This window comes from Conger conger, chromosome 3, assembly GCF_963514075.1.
Source record: "Conger conger chromosome 3, fConCon1.1, whole genome shotgun sequence".
NCBI classification, from domain to species: Eukaryota; Metazoa; Chordata; class Actinopteri; order Anguilliformes; family Congridae; genus Conger; species Conger conger.
In genome coordinates, this window is record NC_083762.1 from 19,049,566 (window position 1) to 19,063,008 (window position 13,443).

General features: G+C 42.3%; 1 protein-coding gene across 2 annotated transcripts in view; it reads right to left on the reverse strand.

The window, feature by feature from the left end:
- acap1 (ArfGAP with coiled-coil, ankyrin repeat and PH domains 1) overlaps positions 1-13,443 on the reverse strand; it is a 28,815-nt gene that overhangs the window by 12,247 nt on the left and 3,125 nt on the right. For both annotated transcript variants that reach the window (XM_061234307.1, XM_061234306.1), the window contains 12 exons: positions 12,858-12,915; positions 9,479-9,598; positions 7,439-7,492; positions 6,501-6,559; positions 5,762-5,945; positions 4,719-4,763; positions 4,200-4,295; positions 1,968-2,042; positions 1,713-1,825; positions 1,087-1,138; positions 874-974; positions 62-173 (listed from right to left, as the gene is read on the reverse strand). In XM_061234307.1, coding sequence (XP_061090291.1) covers positions 62-173; positions 874-974; positions 1,087-1,138; positions 1,713-1,825; positions 1,968-2,042; positions 4,200-4,295; positions 4,719-4,763; positions 5,762-5,945; positions 6,501-6,559; positions 7,439-7,492; positions 9,479-9,598; positions 12,858-12,915 — 1,069 coding nt within the window. The remainder of the gene's footprint in view (positions 1-61; positions 174-873; positions 975-1,086; positions 1,139-1,712; positions 1,826-1,967; positions 2,043-4,199; positions 4,296-4,718; positions 4,764-5,761; positions 5,946-6,500; positions 6,560-7,438; positions 7,493-9,478; positions 9,599-12,857; positions 12,916-13,443) is intronic.

Here is a 13,443-nt window from a genome sequence, read left to right on the forward strand (position 1 = left end):
GCTGCACTGTACTGTATGTGCATGTGTGCAGCGCAGATGGTGTGTACGTTAAGGCTCTCACCGGGCTGTGCTGGACCTCTCTGCAGTCCTGGAAAGCAGAGGCGATGCTGTTCTGCACTGCACTGATCCAGCCTTGCTGCTGCCGCTCCGAATCTGCCTGCAGCAGACAGCTCCTGGACACAAACACACAGGGCTGTTACCACACTACAGACAGACAGCACAGTCCAGCACAAACACACAGGGCTGTTACCACACTACAGACAGACAGCACAGTCCAGCACAAACACACAGGGCTGTTACTACACTACAGACAGACATGCAGGCATGTTGGTGCTGCACAGTCCAGCACAAACACACAGGGCTGTCACTACACTACAGACAGACAGACAGCACAGTCCAGCACAAACACACAGGGCTGTTACTACACTACAGACAGACAGGCTGGCATGTTGGTGCTGCACAGTCCAGCACAAACACACAGGGCTGTCACTACACTACAGACAGACAGACAGCACAGTCCAGCACAAACACACAGGGCTGTCACTACACTACAGACAGACAGCACAGTCCAGCACAAACACACAGGGCTGTTAGTACACTACAGACAGACAGGCTGGCATGTTGGTGCTGCACAGTCCAGCACAAACACACAGGGCTGTCACTACACTACAGACAGACAGCACAGTCCAGCACAAACACACAGGGCTGTTAGTACACTACAGACAGACAGGCTGGCATGTTGGTGCTGCACAGTCCAGCACAAACACACAGGGCTGTTACTACACTACAGACAGACAGGCTGGCATGTTGGTGCTGCACAGTCCAGCACAAACACACAGGGCTGTAGCTGCTGCTGGGTGGACAGGGACTCACTTGGACGGAGACACCACCTCAAAGCAGAACCTCCTCTCATTATCTGCGCTGGTCTTCACTGTGCACAGTCGCAGGTCCTCCATCACCACTGTCGGCTGGTCCTGGCAAACAGAAGAAGGGATCAGTGTATGTGTGCATATGTGCATGCATTTGTCCCTGCATACAACAATGTGTGTGTGTGTGTGTGCGCGCGTGTGTGTTATTTATACTCACCTTAAATTTCTTCTGGTACACCAGCTGATTTTTCTGGATACTGAACCAGCGCCTACAACATTGTGAGAGAAAATGTTCATGTTATTAATATGATTCATTCATTCAGAATATTCCCTGTTTCCTTCATTGCACAAATTAATTAAATCCACACAGCTAGGTCCGCAGAGATGCAGAGAGAGAAGGGCAGCAGGGTGTGATGGCAGAGGAGAGGGTTATGGCTGCCAACTATCCATACATTTACACAGTCAGCAAAAAACAGCAATACTTCACCACTGTCCCCATGGTCCCATAAACAGGGAATGTACATCAATTTAACTATGAAGTATGGCATACATTTTCCATTGCATGAATTATTTTGTTGGTCACTTTTTGAGAGCAAGAGAGAAGGAAGAAGGAAGGGAGGGAGGGGGGAGAGGGAGAGAGCGAGAGAGAGAGAGAGAGAGATACAGATTTTCCATGCACACACAATATTAATTTCAGTACACTGTGAAAAGTAGTGACTCAAAATGACCAGCCAATGTTAAACACTCTCCGGCGGGAAGAAAATTGACGCAAACCACTGTTCCTTTAAACGGTGCTGTCATTTCTGTGCTGAGGGGGAGACTGGGAGTGACAGGGTGCAGTACCTGCTCCAGGTTTTGAAGGCATTGCTGGCTCTTTTGTACAGGTATCCCTCCATGGCGATGCCACTGGGAGCATCAGGGCTGAAGTCCATTATGGAGTCATCATAGGATATGTCCTGCAGCCACACATACCACTCAGGTTACAGGGTGTGCCTATCCCTTACACCAAACCAACAGCTTTTCAACAAACTGCAATTTAAAACCACTGTTTCAAATCCCCTTTTCACCAAGCCTTTCTGTGGAGCTGCCATTTTGTACCTTTGTTTTGATGGCAGCATGCCTCTGCTCCATGTCCCTTTTTTCCCGAGCAGAGTTCAGGACCAGTTGAGTATGCTGGAGGAGGGGGTGAGAGGGAGGGGGAGAGGGAGAGGTTAGCAGCCATGACAGTCAAGGACCAGGACAGGACTGAGGCATGTGGGACAGAAAAGGCATGCACAACAATAAGGGGAAAAAATTGTATATTGAGGAAATCCAATTTATTCTCATTGTTGTGCATGCCTGTTTATTATTGTTGTGCATGCCAAAAATCATGGAATTTCCACTATTACCACAAATATTTACTCACTACAAATGAAATATTCCATATAAATTGACTGCATGTACTTTCAGGAGACTTTTACTTTTTTGCTAAATTAGACAAAAAATATTGCCAAAGAGATACGACAGTTTGACTCAAGATTTGCCGATGGGAAAATTTCACTTGCCAAGCAAATATTTTCTACTTGAGAGAAGAAAAATGAAATGGTATTTAAGAAAGTAAACTTGGTAAGAAACAGCAAGAAAACATGACCAGAAGGACAGGACTAGGGTAAGACAGGGTAATAGGTTCAAATGAATAGAGAAGAGAGGTGAGTGGGCACACAAGCAGGACTGTTCAAAAGGGGGTCAAAGGGCATTCTGGCCCAGATCTCTGAAAGGGAAAAGGAAGCAGGAAGTACTGGACTCTCCAAGTTTCCTGTGGTGGACTTAGGACAGAATGCTGTGTTTAACTCTCTCCTCAACTCCCTACACCAGTACACAAATGTGACTTTCTCTCTTCAGGCCATTTCCTGTGAAGGCAGGTGCTGAAGTTGGTATTGCGGTTTGAGACAAAATAAAAGGTGAGACTACTTCCTGTACCAAACTACACTTGCACATTACATGAGTACCATGGCACTGAGTTAGGGGTGAAAGGCCTTCAATAATTACATTTAATCTTTTTGTACTAAAAGATTTCAAAGAGCTGCTGCTACTGATTTCTAGCCAATTAATAAATATATATTTAAATTCATAAATCATTTTAATATATGGCCAGTGCAAGGCAATTTAAAGCTGGTTCACATGTGCTGCTTTACTGCTTTGAACTGTGTTAAAAATGGCTAATGTTAGCTGCCAACTTTGTTATTGTATCATATAATAAATATAAGCTTACTGTACAGTTCATTAAGAGAGCTAATAAAACTGGACTTGGGTCTGGTTGCAATAAACATTTGTTTTGTGTTCACTCATGAAATTGATATTATGATATTATATTGTATTTCATTTATGGGTCAATACTGAATACTTTGAATACAATACAGATGACACATCTTAGACAGGCTGCAATAAGCTTATTCGGCTGGATTCTTACTGCATTTGAAGTAAACTAACTTCCTCAGTCATAACAGAAGCACCAACCCCAAAACTTAAGCGTCAAGCATTAGAATTATATATATTTTTTCAAAACAGCAGCCTCTCAGTGTTGTCCCTCAGAAACCCATTCAACTTCACTCATAGATTATAAGTGCTGCAAAGGGAGTATGATACTGCCCTCCCATTTTCTGCCCGCGCACACACACACAGCTATTACAGACACTTCCGCGATGCTGTCATGTGAAATGTTTCCTGTTATTGCTGCTGTCTTCAGTTTCCTGTCATGTTGCTGATGGGGGGGGGGGGGGGGGGGGGGGGGAGGATGGGCAGTCACCCTGTCCCATTGAGGGGACTTAAACCCCCTCTGCTTAACACTTATTCAAGCTAATAAACAAACTGTCTCTCCATCATTCTGCGTGCTCCTTGCTCCTCCTCAGTCCTTTTCAGAGAACATGAGTTAACTTTGTTTGCTTGATCTCTCCCTTGCCTTCTTCCCTTTCCTTTCAGTCTGTGCAACTCCCTTCTCCTGGCTGCTTCACTTCTTATGCCTTTCCCAAAACCTATGCATGGAGATTGCACCTGGCCGAGGGCACTTAAACAGATCCATTGATGTCACAAGGCTGCACAAAACGAGGAGTTTCTGGAAGTTATCCGACCAGTTCATATTTTTCTGTGAAATGTGGGGTGTGTCGGTCGTGAGAGGTAGTTCTGACACATGTATTTCCAGAAACTTCTGCACACACCCGGTGATTACACGGTGTGTCCTGAGAGGTGGGCGTTTATGCCTGCTCACTTATCCCAAGTGTCTGGACAAGAAGAGCTCTGTGCATGAGATTACGTCCGCTTCCGACATTTTTTCCGACGCACATCCTCGCTCACCTGCTCACTGAGGTTCTTGCGGTAGTCCTCCACCTCTGTGAGAGACTGATGGCCGAGCTGGAAGAACTGAGCCTGGGCTTCGATTAGGGACAGCACCTAATACACAGGCCACATTAATCAAAAGTACAAATACACACAGCTAAACACAAAATTACACACACACAGGCCCAGAAATAAACACCACGGACACATATTCACAGACGCTCTTGGGCACAACAGAAACAGGCATGAACATGCATACAGTTGCACACCCTGAGAAAAACGCCACACGCATATTCTCACAGATGCCGTTAGTCACTGAAGAAACACACACATATACATGGCCAGAGATAAGCACCACAAACACATAATCATTCACAGATGCTCTTAGTCACTACAGAAACACACACACACACACACACACACACACACACACACACACACACATACATCATAATAATATTTATATCCTGAAGCGCTCAGTGCTCCGTCTTCAGCACTTCCCACAGACAGCAACACGGTTATAGAGATATGGCTCACCGCTGCTAGAATGTCCGTCTTCTTCTTCGACTCGGTGACATTGATCTGGGAGAGAGCAGAGGCATGATGAAGGACGGCAAACACAATGTTGACCAATAGCTGTGCACTTTACTGTTTACTGACACCTACAATCATTCACTGTTCCGTTCATTTGCACACAGGCATGTGTATGCGTACATGTGTGTCTGTGTGTGTCTGTGTGTGTACATGTACAGCACTGTGCAAAAGTTTTAGGCAGGTGTGAAAAAATGCTGTAAAATAAGAATGCTTTCAAAAATAGTAATGTTAATTTTTATCAATGAACAAAATGCAATGCGAGTGAACAGAAGAAAAATCTGAAATTTGAAAGCATTCTTACTTAACAGCATTTTCTCACACCTGCCTAAAACTTTTGCACAGTACTGTATGTGTGGGTGTGTGTGTATGTATATATGTGTGTGTGTGTGTGTGTCTGTGTATGTACATCCATGTGTATGTACATGTGTGTGTGTGTGTGGGTAGAGGTACTGTATGTGTGGGTGTGTGTGTATGTATATGTGTGTGTGTGTGTGTGTACATCCGTGTGTATGTACATGTGTGAGTGTGTGAGGGTGTGTGGGTGGAGGTACAGTAAGTGTAGGTGTGTGTGTATGTATATGTGTGTGTGTGTGTGTGTATGTCTGTGTACATCCATGTGTATATACATGTGTGAGTGTGTGTGGGTGGAGGTACTGTATGTGTGGGTGTGTGTGTATGTATACGTGTGTGTGTGTGTCTGTGTTTACACCCGTGTGTATGAACATGTGTGAGTGTGTTTGGGTGGAGGTACTGTATGTATGGGTGTGTGTATGTATACGTGCGTGTGTGTGTGTGTATGTGTGTGTCTGTGTGTACATCCGTGTGTATGTACATGTGTGAATGTGTGTGGGTGTGTGTGTATGTATACGTGCATGTGTGTGTGTGTGGGTGTGTGTGTGTGTGTGTCTGTGTGTACATCCGTGCATATGTGCATATGTGCATGCGTGAATGTGTGTGGGTGGAGGTACTATATGTGTGGTTCACACCTGCAGCACGTAGTCCAGAGCCTCGGACCGGAAGGCTTTGCGAGCAGCCAGCAGGGTGTTGCTGGCCTCCTCCACCTCGTGCAGCTTGGCCCGAGGGGCCTGAGCGTTCCTCCCCAGGGCTGCCTCCAGATTCTCACTGCTGCGCTCAAACTCCTTCCGCACATCCTTAAACCGCCGCACATCTCTGTGTGTGAGAGAGAGGGGGGGCAGAGAGAGAGAGAGGGGGCAGAGAGAGAGAATACACATTCCACTTACAAAAAATCTACACACACCTACATTTAAAATATATATATATATCCCACCGCCCACCCTCCTAACCAACACATACCTACCACCCACCACAGAGAGAGAGAGAGAGAGAGAGAGAGAGAGAGAGAGAGGCAGAGAGAGAGGCAGATGAGAAAGACTGAAATCACCCCTGCTGAAAAAAACTGCTCACGCTAGGTTTTGAAACACACAACAGATTCTACTAATGTGGAAGTTCACTAAATCTTAGCAGATTACCAGCTTAATCAACTCTCTCTTTCTCTTGGAATACACACATAATACCCCCAGACACACTGCTCTGAAACCACCAGTGTGGCAACACGCTCACACAAGAGACAGTTGGAGAACAAGGCCACCCTGCTGTGTTTGTTAGTAGGACCCAACCCTTGGCTCAAGTTTTAGTTTCAGCAGCTGGAAGAAGGATCATTGGTGAACTTGAGAGTAAACAGTTTTCAGAGAGTCGAACACTCACTCTTTAACAAAGCTATGCAGTTTCAACTTCACTGACTTCTGCGTGGTCTCCATCAACTCCTGGGTGAAACAGAAATACAGCAATAAGTGTGTTAGTGTGTTTTCATGCATGTGCAAAAGAGAAAGGGGGAGAGTGAGAATGAGTTTGTATGTTTGTGTTTCTGTGTGTGTGTGAGAGAGAGAAAAATAGAGAAAAAAGAAAGAAAGAGAGAGAGAGAAAGAGATGGGAGGAATGATGTGTTCAGTTTGGTTTGTTTCAGTGAATCTGAAGGTCTGCGTCCACTGGAGGTGACTTGGCAGATGACTCATAGCAGCTCAGGGAGCAGAGTCACTCAGGCAGTCAGGGCTGTGATAAGGCATTTAGCACACATATGGTTATAACTGCCATGCTGGAGGAACAGAGATCTGCCTTGTGTTCAAGAGCGCCACTGGGGCCAACTGCACTTTCATTCTCTCCGTACTACACCAAATATCCAGCTAATACATACTTATAATGAATACTGCAATCAGAAAATCATACTGGAGACACTGAGAGGACATGAAACGTTCGCCTGGAATACACGAGGTACACCATTGTCAAAATACTCTTTTGCATTTATGACATTTTTGGCATTCTATCCAGTATTCACACCTTTGACACGTGTAAAATAGGAAAATATTGAATCAATGGAAGTTATTTTGTATTATGTACTTTCAGCATACATTATTTTACTAACTGCTTGCTCTCTACCTCCATGCAATGCCATTATTTCTGATGAAAGATGAACTTGGCCATGCTGCAGGGCACACCATGCAGAGTTTGGACAGTTTTACTTAAGCTGGAAAAAATCTGATGTGATTGCTGAAGTAAGATTTGTGTATGTTTAGTTTGTGTATGGGAGAAAGAGAGAAGGCTGACAAGTCTGAGAGACAGCGAGGATCAGAGCACTCTCCACTCACCCCCTGAGCATCCACAATAACAGACAGCTTGCTGGAAAATTTCTGTAGACTTTCCTGAGAAGGAAGCACAGCAGGGCAATGGTCACTACCCAACACTTCACTCAAACTATAACAATATCAATAATAACAATAACAATAATAATAATAATAATAATAGTAATATAAATAATAATAATAAAATAATAATTATACAGTGGGCTCAAGAATTATTGGCACCCCTCACCAGCAATGCACAAACAAGGCTTAAAATAATAATATAATTATAGAGAAAGGTAATACACCAGCATGTGCCAAATACTGTACTTTATTAATGTTTCAATGGAAACAACCAAAATCATAACAATCATTTAATAAAAAATAAATTTCAACAAAATCAAGGTTTCAGAATTATTGGCACCCTTCACCTAGTACTTAGTACAACAACCTCTGGCAAGGATAACAGCATGGAGTCTCTTCCTGTAATTTTTGACAAGATTAAGGGATTTTGGACCATTCCTCTTTGCATATCCTTTCAAGATTCACGTTCTTGGGTTTGTGCTTATCAACTGACCTCTTCAACTCAGCCCACAGGTTTTCAATTGGATTGAGGTCTGGTGACTGAGATGGCCATTGCAGAACGTTGATTTTGTTGTCACGGAACCATTTCTGTGTGGATCTTGAGGTGTGTTTTGGGTCATTGTCATGTTGGAAAGTCCACCTACGACCAAGTCCCAGACTTCTGGCAGAGGGAACCATTTTCAGCCAAAATTGCCTGTTACATGCTGGAATTCATTATGCTATCAATCTTAACCAGTGCCCCTGGACCTCTGGAATTAAAACAGCCCCAAACCACTATATTTCATTGTGGGTATGAGGTGCTTCTCCTTGTATGCATCTCTGTTCCTACGCCAAACATACCGATGCTGTATCTGACCAAAACGTTCAATTTTGATCTCATCTGACCAGAGAACCTTGTTCGTCATAATGTAAATGACGTTTGGCAAACTCCAAGCGCTTTCTTCCGTGTCTTGTGGTCAGAAAAGGCTTTCTTCTGTGAACCCTTCCAATGAGGCTGTGGTTTTGGAGGAGGCGTCTGATGGTGCTTTTTGAAACCTGGTGACCCCAAGATGCCACCAAGGCCTGCAATTCTTTCACTGTGATCCTTGGGGATTTTGTTACTTCTCTCACCATTCTCCTCAGTATCCTGGGGGGCAAGATGCAGTTGCGTCCTCTACCCATGAGATTTTCAACAGTTCCACATCTTTTGAACTTTTTTATAATTGCTCTGACAGTGCTCAGTGGTATATTCAATCGTTTGTGAATTTTCTTGTAGCCATTACCACGTTTATGAAGGTCTACGACCATCTGCCTCTTTTGAACTGCCAATTCTTTGTTTTCTTCATGGTGTTGGATGACAAAGGGATATTGCATTTGTGTTACCTCATTTTTATACCCTAGTGAAACAGGAAGTGATGTAATCACTCAATACAGTTCCTTAACACATAGATAAACTTAAATAAGTGGAATTTAATAGCGGGTTTAATTTTGGTAGGTGTTATTTACAATAATCTTTAAGGGTGCCAATAATTGTGAAACATTGATTTGGAGGAAATTGATTTTTAATTAAATCAGTAAATGATTTTTGTTGGTTCCATTGAAACATTAATATAGCACAGTATTTATCACATGTTGGTATTTCGAGTTTGTCTATAAATATATTGTTTAGAATTTTTTTGAGTATTGTTTGTTAATTTTCTGTCAGGGGTGCCAATCATTTTTGAGCCCACTGTATATACATATATATGTATATATATATATATATACACTGTATGTATGTATATATATATATATATATATATATATATATATATAAATAATTATAAATAATTATAATAATTTGTTATTTAGCTGACACTTTTATCCAAAGTGACTTACAGTTGATTAGACTAAGCAGGGGACAATCCCCCTGGAGCAATGCGGGGGTTCCCTGTACAGTGATATTGGCCCAGTACGGTTATACTCCTTATGGTACTGTTCCCAGCACAGGGTAGGTAGCCTTACCGTCAGCATGCTGTCTGCAACACAGTGCTGCCCCAGTTCCTTCAGTCCCGTGATAAAGTTCTTGCTGTTCTGACAATACACTTTCCCAGCCTCCAGCATGGAGTTACACTGCTTCACCAGCTGAATGAAGGTGAAACAAAAATAAATATAAAAACACACACGCTTGCGCGCACACACACACCCACTAAAAGAATGCAAACATGCAAGCACAAACACAAACATGCACACACACAAAAGGGAATACACACATGCGGGCACATACAGTACACACACACAAAATAACCCACATCAGAGCATATGCACACAGTCTACACAAGCAAATAAGACAATAACAAAAGAGCATAATGTGTAAAGTATTAACACTGGACTAGCTACTGAGTAAATGGCAGCACACAAATTCAGATGGGGGGAGCGGGGTAGCAGGCGGTGACGGAGTACAGGAACATGTGTGCATATACTATATACATACAGAGAAATATAAAAGTGATTGAACAGGGAACGTAAATAAGAGGGCCTGCAGATATAATCACTGTCTCCCTGTCCTTGGGACTGGGCAGAGCAGGAGTGCAGAAGAATCGGTGTCAACAGGTGCACAACACATTCTTACAGCAGCAGGAACTAAGCAACTACATGGAACTGGCACTGCTCCAAGCACAGATACTTAATGTCACAAAAAAATAGGTTATCGCCTAGCAGTATATCCATTGCCATTTACTACCATTTTAAAGGCCCATATTGTTATTTTATGAGAAAATAAACCCCAGGGGAACTGACTGGTTTACATACTGTTCTAAACATTTTAACAGCCTGTTCACCCTATGAAAACAATAAGCAGTATTTACTGAGTTTTCCATAAAGCTGCAAATTCATTTCAAGCCACACGTATCCATGAATAAATATGAAGCACAAGTGAAACTGCTGATTATTTTAAGTTTGTGTGCCCTTTTCATGTTCCTCTCACATCTGGTATGAAAAGTGAAATGGTGATTGAGGTCGGGTGCGAACACCAATAGGAAATCAGAATGAAACCCTGCCTGTGTGACTGATAAATATTCAGATTCCTCTTTTTCAGGTAACAATGGGGTCCAGATGCTGCTCCAGTTCCCCTGCATGTGTGACCGTCAAACACCACAACCACCTCTCATTAAAGGCTGGCTTTAGTGGAAGAGGATGTGCAAAGATTCAATAATGTCACTGGCTTTTCCCACAAAATACATAGGGGGAAGCGGAATGAAGAAAATGATACGGTTAACTAAAAGGAACAGTCAAATTTCCATGCAGATTCACCTGGAGGTGTATTATTCATCCACAGTGTTTAGTTACTGAACTCATCAAGCCAATATGCACTCACTGAGCACTTTATTAGGTATTTATTAGACTTATTTTTTAGACTTATTGGTCTTCTACTGCTGTAGCCTATCCACTTAGAGGTTTGACACGTTGTGTGTTCAGAGATGCTCTTCTGCATACCACTGTTGTAATGCATAGTTATATGCGTTACTGTCACCTTCCTTTCAGCTTTGACTAGTCTGGTCCTTTTCCTCTGACACATTTTTGGCCACAGAACTTCTGCTCACTAGATGTTTTTTTGGTTAGGTATGAAGATTACAGATCAGCAGTAATAGATAGAGATACTTAATCTGCCCTGTCTGGCACCAAAATTTATTTCACGGTCAAAGTCACTTTCTTCCCCATTCTAAAATTTGGTCTGAAAAACAGCTCTTGATCACGTCTGCATGCTTTTATGTATTTAATTGCTGCCCCATGATTGACTGATTAAATATTTGAATTGTACAAGCTGGTGTACAGGTCTACCTTGTATATTTCTCACTGAGGGTACATAAAGTACTGGCACAAATTATGGAAATACTGCATTTATAAACAGTTTAATTATTAAAGCAATAATTTGTTCTTAACACAATAATATCTCTTTTTGGCATAATAATAATAATAATAATAATAAATGAAATATGTAATAAATGTACCTTGAGCATAAAACAAAAGTGAATAAATATATAATTGAGCACTCTAATGCATAGAGCAAGCATTTCTTTGTCCAGTGTTTTTTTATTTCATTTCCAATTACACATAGCGAACACATGTCATTACCACTCATGGTCAAACAGATAACTCTTCAGATAACATTTTACAGATAAAAATGGCAAATTGGAAGCATGAATGCACTGGTAAACACAGCAATAGCAAACAACCTGGTAGTAACTGTAATGGATGACCGAAAGGTCAAAAATAGGGCAGCCTGTAGCGTAGTGGTTAAGGTAAATGACAGGGACACACAAGGTTGGTGGTTCTAATCCCAGTGTAGCCACAATAAGATCCAGGGGAGGATTGTCTCCTGTTTAGTCTAATCAACTGTACGTCGCTCTGGATAAGAGCGTCTGCCAAATGCCAATAATGTAATGTAATAATTAAAAGATCAAACAGATCAAGAACACTCCCCAGGACGTAGGCATAGATATAGACTACCATAGAAAGAAGACTGTACCAGCATAACCTCAGAGGGTTCACCGCAAGATGCAAACCACTATGGACATAAATACCCTCAAAGTAAAACTGACCATCTGCACATGAACCTCATATTCATTTTATTTCAAATCCAATGTGCAACACACAGACACCCACTCACACACACGCAAGCATTTAAGAGACATACTGGGAGTAAAATAAACGCAACTCAAAAGTGCTCCAACTATGGAGACTCTGAAACGGGATGGGGCACATTTTCTTCCACGGTTTGGATGCATTAATACACCAAGTTGGAGTGAATCATTATTTAATGATGATCCTCTTCACCTCATGTGAACAAAAAGAATATCCTGCAGAGAGGAGTGTTTGAAAATACCCCCATCCACAGCCCACAAATAATCGCCCAAAGGCAAGAGAAGCAACAACGTTAGCCAACAGAGTCACCGGATATCAACTGTTTACAGGAAATTCTGAAATGACAGACTGCATTTCCCACTGTCATCAACCTCAGGCATATTCTGACTGATTTCTCCTGCAAGGCTAGCATCATTTTCCTCCTGCAGAATCCCAGATTTACAGAACCTCGTGCACACAGACCTGACATACTGGCCACTTTGCGGTGGCCCAACCTTGCATGTCATTTTTTTGGTTCATCACCTGTATATTGTGGTGACATCGCAGCCACTTCTGAACCAGCTAATGAACAAAATTCAGTTCCCTGGACACTTCTCAAGCACTTAATGCTTAACCAAAATTGTTGTTGAAATATTGCATAAGTTGGTGTGAATTTGGTGTGTTTGGTGTGTAAATGAATTCTCATTTCCTTTCATTTTTATTGACATTTAGTGACTCAGCAATTTAATATTGAAGACCGTTGTAAAGCCCCCTCTCTCACCTTCTCTAATCTTGTCTCCAGTTCACCAACATCTCCCTCAACCCCCTCAATGGCAGCCCTAGAAGGAAAAAAACATTAAATACACAACAGAAATACAAAAGTATTACAAATAGCTTCTTCTAAATAACATTGACAATACTGAAACTAAAACAAGTATCGGGTGGTTTTGTATCTTTTGTTTGCTGAAATTAATTCACCCTTTAAAGACCATTGATGCTTTATGAACAGAATGCCGGGGCATCCATTCATTTGTGAAAGACGTATAACAGGACCTTTGGCCACTGATTTTTCATTGAACGAAGTCAGCAGTGTCTGGCTTACCAAAATGCTTCAGAACTACTGGTGAGTTTAACACACAGACCTAATCCCAAGGAGAAAATACTAACTTTGCAGATACTCAGCCTGGTATAGTACAACACTGTGGTGGCCATCTGAGAACAGTGCCTTTCTCTATTATGAGGATTGCCATTATGGTAAAGGTTCAATTAAATGAATAACAGTCGGTGTGTGCACACAAAGATGTCTGTGTGAGTGTGTGGCTTTATGAGTATGTGTGTGTGTGTGTGTGTGTGTGTGTGTGTCTGTG